The sequence below is a fragment of the Protobothrops mucrosquamatus genome, unplaced genomic scaffold (assembly GCF_001527695.2).
Source record: "Protobothrops mucrosquamatus isolate PMUCROS unplaced genomic scaffold, P.Mucros_1.0 scaffold414, whole genome shotgun sequence".
NCBI classification, from domain to species: domain Eukaryota; kingdom Metazoa; phylum Chordata; class Lepidosauria; order Squamata; family Viperidae; genus Protobothrops; species Protobothrops mucrosquamatus.
In genome coordinates this window covers 198,839-220,508 of record NW_015386743.1, presented here as the reverse complement: position 1 = coordinate 220,508, position 21,670 = coordinate 198,839, and the positions used below count along the sequence as shown (strand labels likewise).

General features: G+C 35.1%; 1 protein-coding gene across 1 annotated transcript in view; it reads right to left on the bottom strand.

The window, feature by feature from the left end:
- Positions 1-21,670, bottom strand: part of CACNA1D (calcium voltage-gated channel subunit alpha1 D) — a 226,580-nt gene that overhangs the window by 83,812 nt on the left and 121,098 nt on the right. Inside the window, exons 9-14 of the mRNA XM_015816206.1 lie at positions 19,436-19,520; positions 18,275-18,301; positions 9,106-9,266; positions 6,587-6,812; positions 6,244-6,451; positions 2,896-3,016 (exon numbers count right to left, since the gene is read on the bottom strand). Coding sequence (XP_015671692.1) covers positions 2,896-3,016; positions 6,244-6,451; positions 6,587-6,812; positions 9,106-9,266; positions 18,275-18,301; positions 19,436-19,520 — 828 coding nt within the window. The remainder of the gene's footprint in view (positions 1-2,895; positions 3,017-6,243; positions 6,452-6,586; positions 6,813-9,105; positions 9,267-18,274; positions 18,302-19,435; positions 19,521-21,670) is intronic.

Genomic DNA, 21,670 nt, shown 5'->3' with positions numbered 1-21,670 from the left:
AAAATACCACTTAAGGTGCCTTTTGTTCTTTAACCTTTTCATCTTCTACTTTAATAATGTCATAAACTGCATCCAAATATTGGTTTCTTGCACTTCCTGTCCTATTTTTCTATCATGACGCTGACTTTTACTTATCATCTGAATGGGTGCTATCAGTAGATGGTTTTTAGTCTGTGGCAAACCGTTGGAGGTATGCTGTTTTGGGCTGAATTGTGGCACAGCCTTCCAAATTTAAGCCCTGAATAGGCTGAGCAGGACACCCATGTAGATTAACAGTGGTCAGTGGGATCTAAAAGGATCTTGCTGAAAGCACTGGATTGAAAATCAGACTTTCAATTGGGCAGGGCAAGCTTGGAATCATTAGCTTTGTATGGGGAGGAAATGAGAGCAATAGAGACAGGCATGTGCTTTGAAGTCTACTAGCAGTTTCAGTAGTATTTCATCTTAATTTATATTACTGCTATTAAAATTGTTTTCAGCTGTATATTTTTAATTGCTTAAACAAATGATAATAATTTACTGCCGAGGCTTATATATCTGATTGCTTGCCAACATACTATCTGGCTCAGTGTACTAATTACAATAATACTAGAACATTGCTTTAAAAAGCATGGTTTAACTGCACTGGCAGAAGAATAAAGGAGAATAACCACTATAATAACAGAATGATTTACTGGAAAACAATCAACAACTTATTCCTGTATTGTTGCAAGCCCAGTACAGGTAGCCCCCGACTGATGACCACAATTGAGCCCAAAATGTATGTTACTAAGTGAGAAATTTGTTAAGTGAGTTTTGCCCCATTTTACGACTTTTCTTGACACATTTGTTAAGTGAAACACTGCAGTTGTTAAGTTACTAATATGGTTCTTAAGTGAATCTGGCTTCCCCATTGACTTTGCTTGTCAGAAGGTCACAAAAGGTGATCACATGATCACCCAGAACACTGCAACCCTCATAAATATGAACCAGTTATCAAGCATCTGAATATAAATCACATGACCATGGGGACGCTACAATGGTCATAAGTACGAAAAACATTTTTCAGTGCTGTTGTAACTTTGAGCAGTCACTAAATGAAATGTTGTAAGTTGAAGACTACCTGTAGTACAATCTTCTGTTTTGGTTATTAAGTCCACTTAGGTCCAATTCTAAACTAGATCTTAGTCTTTGAATTAATTCTGGCAGAGAAACAAACTTTGGTAGAATTTTATTCAATTGTAAACATGATTAACAATTACTCCAAGAACTTGACTTTATAAAATGAAACTATGGACCAATTTCATGAACAGCCTTCCAAATCTCCATGTGAAAACCAAGATTCAAGTTTACTACTATGAGCAAGTAACAATCGAGTTTAGGTGAATTAATGTTGTCTTGGAACATTGAAATCCTTCTAATAAAAGCATTCACTTTAAAGCACTGCTAGCTACATTAGCTGATACAATCTTAGGAAGTCTGGAAACAAACCATTTATCAAATTTCTAAGTAATAGGGCTTAAAAATTTCTTCATACTCTTTTAAGTGCAGCATAGTACATATCCAGTTTGTTCAAATTCATATCAAGGCCCTCTTAGAAAAATTTATTAAAAGTGAATGGGAAATAACGATAAACTAAGAATCCTAAAAACATAAGAGTTTCAGATTTCGAAGGCTAAATTAGGCAACTTTAAGATTCAAAGTCTTTTAAATATTCTTGAGACTAAAGATAGGAAAAACTATGCATCTACCATTAAGAATAAACAGTATAAAAATAATAAATAAATCCAGCAATCAAGTGGATATCATGTATCTTTGTCTTACTTCCTGCTCAGGCTTGAACTATTGTCTCATATTTCATATTTTATTTCTATCTTTTCCCACTTTTAAGGTATTCAGCAGCCAACTTTGAATTCCAGTTCAAAAATTCCATAATTCAAGCACCTTTTGTATTTTAACAAATGTATAATGAACTTTCTTTTTCACATTGATGCATACGTACTAATTCATATTTTGGTAGTGCTTAAAAATAAATACTGCATTCACAAAACCTAATTAAATTTAGTGTTAAGAGTGATTTTACTGTAAAACTATCACTTTTCTGATTCTCACCACCACTTGTTCTTTAAATACTGATTTCAACTTCCTCTCAGTTCTGTGCTACTGAAATGAGTACCGTTACTGTGTGCAAAGCAACACTGTGAGAACCATCCAAGACTTTAGAAACAAAAGGGAAAAAGAGATGATTTTCTCTCATTTCTGATAATCTCAAAATCCAAAGCATATGTGATGATCTCAGCTGATGGTGAGTGACTTTTCCTCCATTAAGAAAAACGTGGGTATAAGGGTTCATTTCATTCTGTCCACTGGCCCATGAGGCACAGTTTTAGGTTTCTCTCAGTCTCTGTCTGTCTCTCTCTCTCTCTTTTTCTCTCCCTCCCTCCCTCCCTTTTTTATCTGCTTCTTTCACATTGCAGAAAAAAAAACCTATGAAATGTGTAAAGTGGAAGGAGCCCAATGGGGATTAGGCATGCTCAAGAGCTATAGGTTGCAGCATGTTTCTTGTTCGTGGCTCTACAATTCATAAGAAGGGAAATATAATATTGTGTATTGTAAAAGAAAAACTGCTATTGGGCCATTTGGAATATAGCACACTGGGCCTTTTCAAAAAATTCCCATGCTTCTAAATCTTTAAGAACTTTAACCAATACTTAATTATAAATGACTGATAAGACGAGTACGTCTTCTTCACATATTAATCTGAGAAGGAAGCATTAGGAGATGTATCTGGAATTAGAACATGGAAGATAGATAGATAGACAGACAGACAGACAGACAGACAGACAGATTCATGCCCTTTCAATGTCCCGTCCATGATTTGGGAGGATGGATGCAGTTTTTAAAATGAAAGGATACAGTTACCACAGATGAAGAGGATGATGAAGTAAATACAGACTACCATTCCTGATGAAGATGGGCCTCCATATGCCATAATGCCATCATACATAACAGCATTCCAGTCTTCTCCTGTTAGAATCTAAAAAATGAATTCCTTATTACTGAAATAGTACATATTGTTAAAAAAACTTTAATAGTTCCTTTGACATCAGAGCAAAATAATCAGTAAAATCCTTACATAATTCCATTTTAATTATTTTATAAGACTGATGACACTCTTTATTTCTGAATGCATTATTTCATTCTTCTGTAAACTAAGGCATACTTTTAAAAGTTTGAATACCATTAAATACCCTGGAATACTCCAAGAAAAATAACTTTGTTAATGGAGATAAATATTTCAAATGGTTTATCTCAGATTAATATTGATAGCAGCAGATGAACATCCCACTGAGTTTATGAGGAAGAATAAATGTTAAACTGGAATTAGAGACTGTAAGTCTACGATTGCTAAATATATATATTGCTATATATTGCTATACATTACATTTCTCATGTGAGAATTTCAATTTTCCACCATTGATCTTTAATTTTGACTTCTTATTCTTTGTGGACTTTAAGTGATTATCTCAAAAACCACAATGAAATATTACAAAATTCTTAGACCCAGGTGATATCCTGACTTTTTGCAAAACATTGCAAAACATATCATGTGTGATGTTGGAAGGAAAAAATTGTTTTCAAGTCATTGTTTTCATAAGATGTTGACACAATGTTCTAGCAATATTTGAAACACCTTAAATGATTATTATTTATAAAATCAGATATCCTAGAAATGGAGTTTGAATTTACTAAATTTTACTTAACTATATTTTTTTGCCATAGCTTCATGTATTATGAAAAAAATATTTTTTTAAAAAGTATGGACATTTGGAGCTATTTCTATGACATTGTATTTCCTATCATGATGTATTTCAACAGTTATATATATATATATATTGACTTGCTTGTACAAATGGGACACATCAACCTAGCATTTCTAACATTTATTTAATACAGTCTTTTACAAGTCTGCTGCCATTCAGACATGGAGAGTTTCAATTCATATAATTCCTAATCTACATTTTGAAATAGCAAAGTAGGTAATTATAGAAATTGATCCAAAATTAATCCAACCTAAAATAGACAACCAACGTAATAACAAAACTTAATCCTTTAAAACTCCCTGCATAAATTATCTCAGCAGTTTTTACAGGAAGTCTGGAAGTTGGGTTTATTTGCTAATAATTGTTCCATAACACTAAAGCTATTAAGCCAGGATATTTCACAGGACCTGGCCATAGCCAGAACCCCAGGAAACATTCCCAGATTCCCTTTCCTTGTTTTTTTTAAAAAGTTATTTGCGAGATTTTGAAATTCTGAAATATTTTGTCATTGTCTTTGTGTAAAATCACTCAAGATCACTCAAACCCAACCTGGGCTAAGAGACATAGTGTGATGGATTAAGTGAACGAGGACTAGGAAGACCTCCGTACAACTACATTCTCTACCATGAAGCTCACAAGATACTTTTGGGTCAGTCCCAGTCTCAGTGTACCCTGCCCATAGAGTTACTGTGATAAAAATGATGGAGGGAATACTATGTGTGTTGCATGGAAGAAAGTAGGCTTTGAATAGCTTTGGCTGGTATGCCAATTGTGATATAACCTTGACCAGGATGTTTTGGCAACATTACACCCTCATCACAATCTGATTAGATTAATGTAATGTGCTCTGCACGGATCTGCTTTTGGAGATGACCTGGAAACTGCAAACTAATACACAATGCTGAAGCAGGATTGCTAAGGAGGCTATCTTGCCTGTATAGAATATTCTGTATAGAATAGTGTTTTGAAGTTAATGCACTGGTTACCCTTAGGCTTCTGTGATCAATTCAAATGTTGGTCATTACTTTAAGGCTTTTCATCGTGCAGTACTGGGTTGCAAAAGTCAAGCTGAATCATGAATTGTGGCTGATTTTAATTTGCAAGTCAGCTAATTAAATTAAAGTTTGGAGTTATCTTGCTCCAATGACAAGACTAAAAATTATATATCTGGCTAAATACAATGATGAAGTTTCTAATCGTTTCGTTGTGTAAAGCTGAAATGTAAGAGTCTCAGTTATCATTACATCTCAAACCAATTGCCCTTGGCAAGAAAGCTATTTTTTAAATTGGATTAAAATAATGGCATATTAAATTTGGTTATGTGCTACTAAATTGTTTTCAATTCATCGCAACCATCTAGATACATTTTCCATTCCTAATTTGTTCTTTCAGGTCTCTCAACTGTGCACCCATCACCACTATAACTGAGTCCATTAAGTAAAATTGTGAATGTGCTCATTAAACTGAGCATATTAGGAACCTTTATACAATATTTCTATTGTAGTAAGTAGCCTTCAAAAAGAGCTCACGATCCTGAATTTGAAAGCACTGGTCCTTCAAGATTATTTAGGAAAATTAATACAATATTGTTTTCAAATGTTCACTTTAGATTCAGTGTGATAATTTTTACTTGTTTTCTCCAATAATTCATAGCATTTTTTCTCTTATGGTTTGTTTTGTCCGTGGAAGCTGAAGTAATAAGCATGGGGGTTTCCACTAATTTTATCTAAGTGGTGACAACCCTTTGAAGTAGGTTAGGCTGAGAATTGCTGAAGTCATCTAACAAACTTTAGGATCAAATAGTGTCTGAAACTCCTCAAACCAGGTCCAATTTCTTATCTATAATACTAAATAGGTTGCCAATGAAGATATTAATGTACATATATGAATTTAGGGGAGAAAACAAGAAGGGAGTGGACTTTGCTTGTGGAACATTGTAGGCAAAAATGGACAGCCCTAGATTTTACTCAAGGCAAAGAAATTAAGTAACCTTGTTTCATATGAAAAAAAAAATGAATCTTTAAGCTCAAGCTCTGGATCATAATAAATAGGGGTAACTTACCAAGATACAGATTTAAAATGTGCACAATATAAACAGTTGTAAAAAAAAACAATTAACCATAATGGAAGAATTTTGCAATTAATAACTGTTTTGTTAGCTGTATTTGGATGAACAAAGACAACTTAATATTAATGATGTTAACATAAAAGCTATGCTGCATAGAGAGATTGAATACGTGATATGAACAAATGGTACAAAATGATGCAAAAATTACCAAAGATTGACTTTTAATGAGCAGAATGCTATTTAACATAAACAGAAGGAACTATCGTTGTGATAAGTGACTTTTATTTTTATTTTAGGAGACAGGATTACTTAGACAGTGTTGTTGTTCACAGATTTTTAAAAAAATGTTTTATAGTGGGTGAATAAAGTTACCTGGAATACAGTTAAAAGGGCTTGTGGGAAATTATCGAAGGTGCTCCGTTTTGTTTGAGTTTCATCAAAATTAAATTTGCCTCCAAACAGCTGCATTCCAAGCAATGAGAAGATTATGATGAAGAGGAAAAGCAGAAGCAACAGTGAAGCAATGGACTTCATTGAGTTTAACAAGGATGCTACCAAGTTGCTCAGGGATGTCCAGTGCCTACAAATTAAAATGTGTGTGTTAACAGAAAAAAAAACCGTAAAAGAACAGTGCATGATGAAATATTACAAAAGAGCAGCGGGTCATACAAGGGTCAGTAAAACTCAGCATCAAGTAAGAACAAGTTTCTCTTACCTGGTGACTTTAAAAATACGGAGGAGACGAACACAGCGGAACACTGAAATTCCGAGAGGGGACATAATTTCCAGCTCTACCAGGATGGTTTCAACAATGCCGCCACAGACCACAAAGCAGTCAAAACGATTAAAAAGGGACACAAAGTAAGACTGCAGCCCAAGACTGTACATTTTTACTAACATTTCGCAGGTGAATAAAGCCAGAAGGACTTTGTTTGCAATATCTGGGGGAAAAATATTCGAAAAATTAAACCGATTGATGAGTTTCAGTTTCATGTCTTAAATCTAATCTGAGCAATGAAATTGTTTCTATTTCTCCCCCTTTAGGCAAAAATCCCAAATTAAGATGATGTAGCCTAACAACCAACATGTGAAATTATAACAGAGGTGTCCAGGCCATTATATTGTCAAGTTACATTTTCTCTTCTTACAATGTATTGAATATTAAGTTTCAATATGGACATGATTTTAAAAATCAGAAAATTAGACATCAATATGTACAATTCCTAAAGTTAAAGTCTACTTGGACAACAACCATCTAAATAGAGTCAAAGGACAGAACTGAAGAGGATGGTTCATAAAGAAGAGCTCTGCAAGTTAACTGGAATTGCTCCTTATAAACCAGAATTTGGCTCGCAAATATAAGAAAGTATTTCCCCTGCTACAGACTCTGATTCACTATAAATACTGTACTAGATCAAAGAAATCATTTTGACACTCATAATAAATGTCAATCATTAGACTACTTGACTAGACTAGACGACTAGGCCAGCAGTCACCAAACTACATCTTTTGGCCCAAATCTGCCAAACTGCCTGTTTTTGTGCAAATTAAGAACGGGAAGAGTAGGAGATCGCCATTCTCTGCCAGACCCTCCTAGTCAAAAGAAATGGCTGTGGCAGAGACATCCTGGGTGGCAGCAGCGGCCTATCAATAGTTGTCTCCTTGCTGGCACACCAACACTGTCTAATGGCCATTGCACTCTTTGGACTGTAGTCTGCCAGCCATGGCCTTAGAGGGCAGGATTTTTTTTTCCTTTATGGAAGAAAGGTTTACCTATTTCAGCATTAAACTATGATTAAATTGATATTAATCTACAATAAAAGTTCAGTAGAATTTGCCTATGTTCATCTATGGAAGTGGACAACCTACAATCTATATGTACGTTTTTGCAAGCTCTCCTCTCTCCAATCAAAAGGGCTTCCAAAATGTTGCTGATGAAAAAAAAAACCCCAAAATTGCTATGGTCTAAGTTTTTTAGGATTTTAAGGAGAAAACAGGCTTAATATAAATTATTAATAAAAAAGGGAGGCTGTCTTACTACCTCTGGCTTTTGGATCCCCACTACAAAATGATACAGATCTCTTCATTACTATATTAGTAATACATGTTTATTTATTATTATTATTATTATTGTTGATTGCACAGATTTGGCATTTTTGTCCAATTATTATCTTGGTTGATTGCATAGTCAATCAGATGTTTACACTAGATGGCATTTTTATCGACCTATCAAGTCCTTCCCATGGATGTGAGATAAGCAGATGTTGTTGTTTGTTGGTGTTAAAAAGTATTGTCACAGGATTATGCTGTTCCAAGTAAAGCTATCTTATTGTTAAACATGCTTGTTTGTTTGAATTCTAAAGTCCCAAAGGAATTTATCCTCTTCAGTTTCTATTACTTTGTTCTATTGTGTGGTGTCATTAGTTCTTCCTTGCAGATGTTGCAATGAACTATTGTTGCTACCTTGTCATGCTGTTGTTTGCAATAAATCGGTGTGATCTTCTTGCTGCAGCTAACTAGGTGGGGAACTGTTTCTCCAGCTTCTTTGCAGAAGCAGCATTTGCTATCTTCTCAATTCTGGCTTTGTTTGCATTTGTTCTTTTTTATATAACATTGTATTAGTTTTCTGAGATTACAATTCATAAGTGCTTAGTAAACAACCTTAGTAAAGTTGTCTGGGTCCAGGTTTTGTTGTTATCTGCTTTTTTTGATAGTTTTTATATATACTGGCCATGTAATACTTTTCTTGCCATGTCTCTTTTTTACTCTTTATTTGGTCTTTCTTATAGGCCAATTTGATCTGTCTGGTATTCACTAAGCCTTCATGGTGTACTAGCTTCAGTGCATCTTCTTCACTGTCTATCAGATATTCTTCCAAAGCCTTTTTTTTCTTTTATTATTAGATTTATATCATTTTTTTACAACTCATGATTCAGTATATAGTGCTCTCACCACCTATTTTCCCACAATAACCAACTTTTAGGTGGGTTAGGCTGAGAGAGAGTTTCTGGCCAAGGTTACCCAAATAGTTTTCATGTCTAAAGGAGGACTAGAACTTACAGTCTCCCAGTTCCCATCCCAGCACCTTATCCACTACACCACATTGGCTCATGTCATCTCACTGGTATTTATCATAACATTGGACAACATAGACTAAATGAAGATATTAGAAAAAGAAAAGTAAAAATGTTTTTCATTGATTATAATAAGAAACAAGAAAATATTTCATTTTACCTTGTATTTCTGTTAACCAGTCAGGCTGGTTATAATGCTCAGATGAGATAGTTAATGTGTTCAGGAAGACCAGTACAATGACTAACCAATAAAAAGAAACAGATTTTACAGCAGCTCTGCATCGTCTTCGGCTGAAACGGTTCCATCGACGCCAGCGTCGGCTAAAATGACAGCATTATAAGGCAGAAACATTAAAATACAGGATAAAATTAGACAACAAATTCTGACACCAGAATATAAACTGACAGCAAACAGCACTCCTTACTAGCACTGATGATGTTACCAGTGTAATGAAACGTCTGCAAGAAACCAAAAAGAAGGTTTGTAACTGAGAAGGATATGTAAGTTCTTAATACAGGTCAGGATCAGGATTTGGCTGGATTTCTGTATCTATAAGCAGTATGCTTGTAAAGCAGGGGTGTCAAACTCGCAACGTCACATGAAGTGTCGCGCCATATTGCGACTTTTTCCCATTGCCGGCAATGGGGTGGGCGCAGTTTTGACAGGATGCATCCGGCCCGCCAGCCGACAGTTTGACACCCCTGTTGTAATGCATACTGGTTGGGATCAAAGAATCCTCTACTTTTAAGTATTAAAGCAGCAACAGTAGAAGTAATTGAAAGGGTTACCCAAAGGCTGAAAAGACTTGTCTTGGCTATCTGTGTACTCACCTGGATGCCAACTCCTTGCCTGGGGATCCCAGAGAAAGTGCTGTCCATACATGAACATTGATATGCAGACTAGTGACAAACTTTGAGGGAACTGTACAAGTACTCTTGTGGACATGATGCCTTGATTGCAAGGCTTTGCTTCTGGCAACATGTTTTAAGAGCCCCCTTTGAATGCCAGGCAGGGGAACAAACATTAAATTCCCTGAGCTTATATTTGCATAAAGACAGAACTATGTTGTGAACTGTCTCCAAAAATGAATGGACAGCTAATGCAAATTATAACATTATATTGCAGTTTAATATGATGACATGGTTATCTAATACACAATCTGGCAGGTTCATTCAGGAAATTTCTAAACAGTTTTTATAGATAACTTACATAAAACTTATTGAAATAATCCATGAGCAAATGTTGACCAATCCACATAGGAGCAGATTTTATACTCCTCTATTGTGCCAGCTCCATAAGAGGTTTGGAGAAGAGGAACATTTTTAAAAACACATCTTTCCCACATGCTCAACTAGAAATACTATCATCTATATGTTTGAGATTCTCCATATGCCACAATGGGGAAGAATTCCACTATCACACAGAGATGTTTTTCATACAGGAATCAGCACTGTATTTGCGTGTGTATAAATGTGTTGATATTTAGTTTTCCTCATGAAAGGTATGCAAGAGAGAATGAATTTTAAATTAGTTTGGTTACATTTATGACCTGATTCATGCTTGGTTGAACTAAGGCAAATAATTTAAACTTTTTATACAGATTTTACCTGCTTCTCTGATATGTTAACTCTTTAGAGCTTTTCAATGTATAAATCAATGTATAAATCAGCTACATGTACATTGATACAAGCTACAAGACAGTCCAGACTTTGTGAGACCTGGGTAGCAGCAGCAATGTCAATCTTCAAGCTTCATATAAATTTCCTTTATCTGTAGCATTTTATTTCATTTTTCAATTAAAAAAATAACAAACTGATTTGTGATCGTTATAATAAATGCAGTATGGCATAGAAAAATCAATAATACAACCTAGAATTTAAAAAATAATCATTCAGGCAGCTGATAAAATCAAGGGAAATCCTATGTTTAGAAATTTTGGACACAGTCCTCCCAGGAGATGACCACCTTACCTCTATTTTACCCAGTATTTGTTGCTATAGAAAGCAACCCTATCCCATGCCAGCAAATGTGGTACTGTGACCAAGAAGCCCTAGGTAGAATTGGATTGAACCTTAGATATTAGGAGCAACCACTTCCAAAGTACAAACACTTTTTTAGTATGAATATTTGTAGATCTGGGAAACCGAAAATGACTGAAACAACCAGAAAAAAATAGCCTATATCAATTTATGGTTACTTCTGGAAATGACAGTAGTAGTAAGATGATAGTACTGTAAGCAGAGGTAAAGATAGACTTAATGTTCAGACAATTCTATTCACCTTGTTGAAACAGAGTGAATATGGGCTTTAACATGTATTACCATGATAAGGATTTCCTATACCCATTCATATTCCAAGATAAACAAGTAATGACTCAAGGTAGCTAAACATAAGAGACTGTTGACTTAGCTCAGCTGTAGTTTACTAAGCAGTGAGATTTACCTAAAAGGGGATTAAGTTGTTCATACGAATCAGGACACCAGAATATCAGTGACAGAAAAATTTGTGAATGGATCTCGTCCCTAAGAACCCGGAAGCAAAAGAGATGAATTGGAATTGCGGGAACAGAATATTAAGAATCTTAGATTCAAAAAGAAAGCAGCCATGACAGGTGTAAAGGAAAGTGGGCCTGCCTTGGGAATGGAGAAGGAGTTGGGATTTTCAGAAAAGATTATTCAGTTCTGAGAAAGAGGGAAGCATGAGAAAGAAACTCAAATTAGCCCCATCTTGAAGATGGAAGATAGAGAATCTCTAGCAGGCTTTCAAGATTCAGCAACAAACAGCATTCATGGAACCCCTGCTGGTTTTTTGGTGGAGCTGGCCTGCCTCAAAGACATAAGGCCACTGATTTGGAAAGCAAGAGGTCTAATCTTCTCTTGAAGGGCAGCTGCAACTTCCGTAATCGGGGTGAGAGGAAAAACAAATGAAGAATTATAGAAGGAATGCTAAATTTCTGGGCCATCATTTTTGCACAAGTTTTATCATATAAGATGAAATATGTCTCCATTTACTGACCCCTTTATCCAAACAAAGAGCATTTATTTCTCTCTGGAAGAATATTTACTTTAAATTGGGTGGGAATAACTCTTGTCACAAAAGAAAAACACCCCCATTACGGACTAAGGCATGAGTGAAATAAACAGAATAAAAGCAACAGTTTACAAAAATCAAGCACATGAAGTACTCTGACCATGGAGGGCTTTGAATTAAGCATTATTCTCGGAAACCAGTAAAGGCTGAAAGTCTGCAGAGAACTGATCAAATTTCAGACTGAGCATTGGATATATGGAGAGATCCGTTGCTTACATCCAGAAAATACCACATCTTGTGATTATACCTAGGGGTAAACAACTTTGTGTTCTTCAGTTACTTAGGACTGCAAGTCTCATAAACACAGGCCACTGAGCATACTGGCTGGGGCTTGTAGGAATTGTGGTCAACAATATAAGGACACTTGGTTAGCTATTTTGAATACCAGCCTCAAACTGAAGGTGAAATGTATCTGGTCATCAATGTAGCTTTAGTCATAGTTTAACCACTTCTGTTATCAATATATTCATTTCTGAGTCCAGGGAGGACTCAGAATAAATAAAAATTCATATCAGGGCAAAGCGCAGTTAAAGTAGTATTGACAGTTTGAATTTTAAGATCAAGTTGTAAAGTTTAAATTGGACAGAGTAATAAATGTAGAATTTTGGAAAGCTTTAAGAAATGTATGTGCTTTTTTTGTAAAAAAAAAAAAAAAAAAAAAGGTGCCGGAACTCACACATGTCATACCACCCGCCTTGCCTACCCTACAAAGTTCCATCCAAAAAAGGTGCCGGACCTCCGTTCTGGGCGTTCTATGACAAAAAAAAGCCATGTATGTATGTATGTATGTATTGGAAAAAATACTAGTGCTTGTTTTAGCATTTTCAGGTTTTAATGTGAATAAAGACAAAGTTAAGAAATAAAGCAAGATGTACAATATTGTGAATATGACTGACATTTTATTCTGCTTGTAAATATTTACTCAAAGAAAAGGAGAAAATAACTTTACTAATGGAAGTCATCAATAAAACATGACATAATAATTGAATACATGTTTTAAGAAAATCAAAATATTAGGCTCCTGTTTTTGATGTCATTGCAAAGAGGCAATGACAATGTTCATTTTATATTTATAAAATATAGTATAATTAATTCCACTTATCAAATGTCATACACAAAAGTCCTCATAAAACATTATTTTAGGACTTCTGGTTTGCCATCGTGGCTGCCGCGGCCACTGGAAGGCAAGCTCCGTCTTCTGCGTTTGGTTTCACTCCGCTGGGAGACCCTGGAAAGGGTCAAAAGTTGCCCTGTAGGGGCGATGAGCAAGGAGGAGACCTCCGCTTGATCGCAGGAGGGCGGCAGCCCTTCCGCTCGATCTGGGGCAGCCCTCCAAACCAGCAGAGGAAAGACCAGCCATAGTAATATGGCCCGTCACTAGGCTGCAGACAGCTGAAATCAAACTTATCACCAAGCACTTTGAAAGCAACACGGATGAAACTGGGTAAGATCCGATCTTCTCTTTACCCTAAGTATTTTCTTTTCCTGTAAAAGCTGCCTGAAGTATTTTTCCCCCTGTGAGGAGAGACAGAAGGGAATTTCTATCCCACCCTCTAAGAATAGTGGTGACTGACTACCCAGGGGAATTAAAGCACTAAAAGAACAACTTTAATCTAATTGGATTTATATGTTCCTGAAACTTGGGGACCAAAATTTTTCCTGTTTTTATTGGAGACTTTTGCTTTTATCTACAAAAAAGAAATAAAATTGGAAAAAGGATTATAAAAATTTTGGACTTAAAAAACCTTAAATGGCATCAGTGACATCTTGTGGTGAAGTTTGGTATTACAACTTGTTATTTCCTAAAAGAGACTTGGCTCGAAGCCGAGACCTTAGATAAGACTCTTTTGACCTTGGCACCACCTGTGAGAAACTGAGCTGTAAGAGAATATCTGGGCAGCATAACTGGCCTAGTTGAACTGTGAATGTAAACCTTTACTGACTTTCAGAGTTATATGTGGGGAATTGCCTTCCTATCTCTTTATTTGAGGAATATTGGTTACTATATGAGATGATGAAATACCTTGGACTATAAAATCTTGTTTGACAAACGACTTCTACTATAAAGATTATTTATAAACACGTGAAAGAGATGGATGAAGACCAGGAAAAGATCTTTTCCATGTTGAAAGCAATACATGAAACCATTCTTTTAGCTTGTGATAAAATAAGACCTAACATAAAACATTAAGACGCCAGCTTAGATACGCAAACTCAAACTTTGACTACAACCAAAGAACTAACAACGCAGAACAGAAGAAGTGGAACAATCAAATATTAAGACAGAGGACTCAACTGACCAACAAATACCGTTAAGGGAAAATCCAGAAAAGGGAGTGATAACACTGAAAATGGAAAAGACTTTCTATATAAATCAGAAGAAATTTGAGAAAGAAGAACATATGGAATGTAAGATAAACATATTAGGCCAATCATGGGGAATTGGAATAATAGGGAGACAACTTAATGAATACAAATGGGCTAGTCCTTCCAAAAAAATGGCAATTAAATGGTCTCCCTTATTTCAAATAACACATATAATAATAGAGGGAGATCTATTTGATTATCTAAAAGCATTGATATGGAAGGCTCATTGGCAAAGGAAGAAAGCCAGAATAAGGCTGAAGAAAATTGGGGTTTTGATTTATTACAGGGGATTTCATATTATTAATTAGAGGGTTAAAGGGAAAAGTTGAGATAAGGGGAATTCTGGTCATTAGTTTTAAAATATTTGGAAATTAGTTGAAAATAAGGATTTTATCTGTTAATATTTAAAAATTAGACCTAAAAGAAAAAAAATAATTATTATGAATATGTTTGATTTATTGATTAACCCAGGCAATATATATAATGGTTTTGATTTATTAAAAGAGATACTGTATTATTAAGTACATGATTTAATATGGTGGGAAATAGATAACTTTTAGGAAATAGAACAAGATTATATTCAAATAGATAAAATGTGTATTTTGGATATTAGATTCTGTTATGAACTGAGATAACGGAAATCTTGGTTACCTAAAGCCTGAAAATTATAAATATCAAAGGTTAAATTGGAATATTGATGGGAAACTAAAAATTGGGAAAAATAAATAACAGGATATGGATTGTGTATGAAGATTGAATGTAAAAAAAATTAAGATACATATAAGCTAAAAATTTATTGATAAATATAATACTACTACTACTACTACTAATAATAATGTTTTTACTGAGTTGATATAATAAGAACTGTATTAGCTTAAATACGAGACAGTAAATGTTAAGGAAAAAAGAGAGGAAATATTTGATGTTGTAATTTGAGATTTGTACTAAAGATTTTGTTATTGAACTATTGATTAACCCAGCCACCACGTTGCTTTTTAAATACTTAAACGTAAAATTGGAAAATTAATAAAATATTATTAAAAAAATAAAACATTATTTTAGCAATTTAAATTGTTTTGTATGTAAGTTGAGTGAAAAGGGTAAATAATATACCGGTATGTCAAACATTCAGCAGGTTGACTTCTGGTTGAAAAGACAAATGAAAATGTCCAGCAAAGGTTTCTTTCAAGAGCTTTTCATGAAGAATATTGAAAAAATATACCCATTCCCACTAAAACACAGGAATTCTGAATGCAAATTTTCCATGTTAGGTTTCTACTGTATTTCAGTCAGTACCTACAGAGATGAGATCTGTATTTTTGGTAAGACGAATTAATGTTCATCAAGAGCAACTAAAATGATCAAAGGCCTGGAGATTAAAACATATGAAGAATGGCTGCAGGACTTGGCTAGTCTAAAGAAAAGAAGAAACAGGGGCGACATGATAGCAGTATTCCAGTATTTGAGGGGCTGCCACAAAGAAGACGGTGTCAAACTATTCTCCAAAGCACCAGAGGGCAAGACAAGAAACAATGGTTGGAAACTGACCAAAGAGAGAATTAAGGAGAAACTTCCTGACAGTGAGGACAATTAACCAGTGGAACAGCTTGTCTCCAGAAATCATGGGCGCTCCATCACTGGAGAATTTTAAGAAGAGACTAGACAGTCACTTGTCTGAAATAGTATAGGTTCTCCTGCTTAAGCAGGGGGCTGGACTAAAAGACCTCCAAGGTCCCTTCCAGATTCTATTCTATTCTATTCTATTCTATTCTATTCTATTCTATTCTATTCTATTCTATTCTATTCTAATTCTATTCTATTCTATTCTATTCTATTCTATTCTATTCTACTCTACTCTACTCTACTCTACTCTACTCTATACTCTACTCTACTCTACTCTACTCTACTCTACTCTACTCTACTCTAAGATTTTGAAACCAACTACCAAATTATATTTGGAAACAATGGCAGAAAAACTACAAGCCAGGGACTGAAAGGAAACAGAAGATATAAGGCAGACATGTCAAACTCGTGATGTCACATGACATCGTGCAACGTATCGGGATGGTTTTGCCATTGCCAGAAATGGGGTGGGTGCAGCTTCCGGATGACGCGTTCGGCCTGCGGGCTGGCAGCTTGACACCCCTGATATAAGGCATCAAGAGAGGTACAGCAGTTTCCAATCAAGAAAGGACACTTCATTTAAAATATGCTATTGTTTTTATCTTCAGCTTTTCACCAAGGCTGATTGGATGATATTCCAACATAAATTTTTTATCACATCAATATGAAGATACATTCTGCAGGGATTTCGTTACCTTTTTCCTCATTATATAAGCTTAGTTGTCAGAGTCCACTAAAGTTTTAGTACTTCTAATTGAACCGAAATTTTCTTTCCATCTCCCAGCCCTTTTTCTTTTTCTTTATCAGTAGATAAACCAGCAGATGGTTTGAATATTTGTAGATTGTCAGTTTAAGAGAGAAAATATTTTGGAAAAATAATTCCCTGCTCATGAAATTAATGAGGATACATTTATTTTATTTTATTTATTAAATTTTTTTGTTATGTTTAATTCCCATTACTGCAGGCCCCTTGATTTATCTGTCCTTTTGTGCATAAGAAATGGGACATTTTGATATGAACAACTATTTGCAAAATAATAGAATTAAGCAATCCTTAAAATAATCCACTAAGCAGCCAAGGGTTGAAGTCATAGTAAGATTTAAAAAAAAAGCAGGCTCAAAAAAAAAGACCCTTCTACATCCATCTTATCAAATTCTTCAGCAAATATATCTAAATTTAAAAAAAACACCAGATTTTTATGGATCAGGCATTCCAGAGACAATCAGAATTCCCTTCTCCAAATAGTGTGATTATTTCTTGATGGTGCCTATTTTTATATAGAGTGCTTTTATGAACAGCATACAGCTTAGTAAGCTAATCAGCAAGAGTTCTTGCTCTTTAAGATGCATTATACACATCATGATATTAATCATCTGCCATCCCAAAACCGAAAGAAACACAGAACAGCAGCATTTGAGGAAGACACATAAATTGTCTTCTACCGTTGTCATTGTCAATGAAATAACCAGCACAGCACTTTCAAGTTAAGGCTTATGTTGGCATCTTAAGAGGATATTGTTAATCACTTATGCAATTGGGGCATGGAGCTGAGGTTCCCCAGTTCCTGTCTCCTCTGGATACTCGCCCCTCCTCCTGTATAACATCATTTGATACTTGCTCTTGGTGGCATTTTTCTACCCGAAAGAAATCCTCATTATCTGTTGGATGATGGCTTTGTTCCAAGCTATACCTTAAATGTAATTTGATGTAACAATAAACTGCTGGACCACCTTTTTATGAAAAACAACACTGAAAAAGAACAAGCAGGGAAATTGAAGATGTATAATCTTTTTCTTGTGTGCCAATTCCTCTGCAAATTGTTCTGCTACCTCTCTTCTTTGTGGCTTTTTCCCCCTGAGGAATTTGAAATGCACAGATGTCTTCAGAAAGTCATATTGTCAATCATGTGATAAGCAAAACCGGGAAATTAATCTGGGGTAGAAAAATCACTGAGCAAGAAAACAATGAATTACTCTCCTTCATTCGTTCTTTTTTTTTTTTTTTTCCAGAAAAGAGGGTTACATGGAATAGTTGTTTTGTAGTTCTGTCTTTCTTTAAAAAGAAAGAAGCATATGCTGTAACTATTATAACAAAACAATGGAAAAAGTAAAATGTGATGGTCTGTATAATCCTTTTATATTTACTAACACAATTTTAAAAATCAGTCATATTCACCCACAATATCTATAGATAATCAGCACAGAATTATGATATATAGCAGGAAAATGAGAGGGAAAGAATACTGACCTGAACTTGGATTTTGAGATAATTTGACTAAAAGAAAAGGAAAGCACATTTTAAAGAAAATATAAAACAAGAATGTACACATCTCATTTCAGTTTGAAACCTGAGTTGGAATTATTTAAATATTGTTAGTTATGGACATATTCAACCAGGATAAACCATATAACAATGGCCTTTCTTAACTACTTTTAATAAACCAACATTATAATTAACTATGTTTTACAGTTATACTCTTTTTGAAATAATGAATGCACGTTTACCTTGAAGTTCTTACTCAACAATTTAGAAAGAGGTTTTAATTAAACTATCGGGATGGAAATAAAATAATTCTAATCTGCACTTTTTCAGAAAAAAATGATAAGCCTACAATATAGGCCAGGGAAGAATATTTTATCAACACTGTCTAATGGATTAGACAGTGGATTTTGAATAGTAATTTTAACATGAACTTCCAAAGTTTAAATCTCACAAACCTGCCAACCTATCATTTGCAGAGTTGTAATGTACTTATTAGGAGTTTCTTACAAGGTTGAATTTAGAGTAGGTCTAAACAAAAGGTGCCAATTCACGATAATGTTATTCATATTTTTATGCAATATTTATCAGCTTGGACAGAGTTCCCCAACCTTTCCAGCTTTGTGGACCAGTGAGGAGGGAGAGGGGATGATTCCACACAAGCGACGGGCATGTGTGCCCGCTGCTCATGCAAATAGAGTGCACCTGTACATGCCCCCCACGCTGCTCATGCAAGTGCGGATGCATGCATGCTTGTCTGCCACTTCCATGGCCCAGTTCCAAATGGCTCATGGCCCGATAGTGGGCCACAGCCTGGGGGTTGGGGACCCCTGAGCTAGGGCACCCTACAAATTGCTATATATAAATTAAATACAGTAGGATACAAATGCTAGCTTTTAAAAACTCCAGTCTGATGTATGATATGATATACTGTATTTAGCCCCCTTTAAAAAAAAACAAACCAAAAATCTGTTTCAGAGAACTTTTTCTTACAATTTGCAATGAATAAAGCAGTGTCATTGATGTAATTGGCTATGTTAAGACTTACAATCAAATAAAAGTGACCTTTTCTTTCAGAAAACTTGGTCCAGTCCATTTCTCCATTGAGTATTGGGCTAAAAGCCTTCAAGAGTTCCATGATATACTCACCACAAATTTCCACAGCATGTGGTCTCTCCTTCACCACCCACATTTTCAGTATTCACTGACTCGGTCTCGCTTACTTGCATGCTTGCTGTTGTGAAATAATGAAAGTATAATTAGATTTGTTATTGAAAAGCAACATATGAAAATATCTCAAATGTCTCTCAAATATTATTTTTATAATAATGGTCTCTCCTGTAACAATCTGTAGTGCAATCAACACAAAGAATAAACGGATCTCACCTAAAAGGTACAAATAGACCAGAGTTCAGGATTCTAAGCAAAGAAAATCCTAGCACACGAACAGAAAAGCACAAATACAACACAGAATCTGATTATCCTAGGCCAGTGTTTCTCAACCTTGACAATTTTAAGGCATGTGGACTTCAACTCCCAGAATTCCACAGCCAGCAATGCTGGCTGTGGAATTCTGGGAGTTGAAGTCCACATGCCTTAAAATTGTCAAGGTTGAGAAACACTGTGGCACTATTAATAGGGCAAAATCATTCTTCTGCAAGGTACAGTGAAGCTATTTAGTTTTCCACAAAATGCCCTTTCCCCCAATGCTTGCATTAATATGATGAGAGCTGTGAGACTCCAAATATGGTTGCAATATTTGGAACAACTTCTCAGTAACTTACTTCTGGATTATAAGAAGTTAATTCTGCTTCTGCTTTCAGCTCACATAGCATTTTGTCTCTTCGTTTTAGCAACATGGGATCAATGATGCTGGTCTAGCCTACAGACCTGATGTTGTTCCTGAAGTATAAACTCCTGTTACCGGGTCTAATCCATGGATGGATGGATCATGGCATATGAACTGGATCTATCCTAATGTATTGGCTATAACTACTTTAAGAATGTATGGGCTGACACAAGCAAAAAATATTTTCAATTGCTAGCACAAATATACTAATACAACTCTTGAAAGTCAACTCAATAATTATTACAGGTGCACTTGTCAATTCAGATGAAAGGATTATCCTAGCATCCAGAATATAAATGTACTTTCTTGCCTGCCCACAAAGATAAGCTGTCACCTAAAGCAGAGCAAGCAGTAAATTAACTTTTAAATTACAGCATAAAGTGCCAGTTACATTTCTACTTTATGCCTTAGCAAGTTTTGCCAGGGACAATTCTGACATCTTTTATTATCTTGGTCCTTGTTTAAAGTAAACCATTTCCTTACTATGCTATTGTTTCTGGAAGATTTGTCCTTGTGGATATTTTGAAGAACAGCTAGATTAAAAATGTATTGTTCACAGTTTGGTCCAAGCTGCAAAATTTATGAATCACTAAATTGAAGGCTGCCAGCCAGCTACACACAGTGATCTGCCAAGTTTAGGACTCCTCCCTTTTTTAAAATCCCAAACAGAATAGGAAGATCAAGAGATTACTGAAGTTTTTCTGGGACATATTTTACAACCAGAGGGGCCATAGTATATCCAGGCATGGTTCAAAAATTATATATGTGGACCAAAATCTTACAAAGTTAGGAATATAATTCTGGTTTATATTTGGATTCATGAGACTTAAGGAGAAAACTCAGTGCTCCATACCATCTCTACCTACCCATTTCCTTCATTTCTCTTCCTCTGGTCCTTTTCATGTTACAATTGTTACAATTGTCTTCTGAAACACTACCATAATCGTACATGCAGAATTAATGAGAAGGAGCTTGTGTGTAAGAACATTGCAGGAAATCTCTACACCTGTCAACTAGGGAAGATATAATCTGACTGTTATGTAACCCTTTGAAAACCTTGTGAACAATTCAAATGAATAACCCTTCATTCCTAATTATTTTTGGAGGCTAAAGATTCCTCCATTAAAGTAAGCAGTTGTCTCAAATTATAACAAAATTGTAACCTTCTAATTTAGTTTTGCAAGAAGGCTATCTTCCCATCTGCTATGTGGAATAATATAATATGCTTTTCAATAGATTCAGGGTTAGAGTTAGTGAAGAATGCTGGTAAGAGGGGTAAGAAAGTAATTATCATCCATAAAGGCCCTTGGATTTAATTGCAAGGGAAATCATCTGAACCTGGCATACGTAGATTTTTTGGGTTGTTACAGCTGCCAGACTAATACTTTCTTAAGCAATTGAAATGTCCTCTGATTTATGTGATTTCCCTTTATTCTGGAATGGGTACAGATCTCTTATGCTCATAAAACAACGATAGCTTGTGTTAATTATCCTAGAGACAAAATATAGCATAAATTTATCTTTGGAGGGACCAG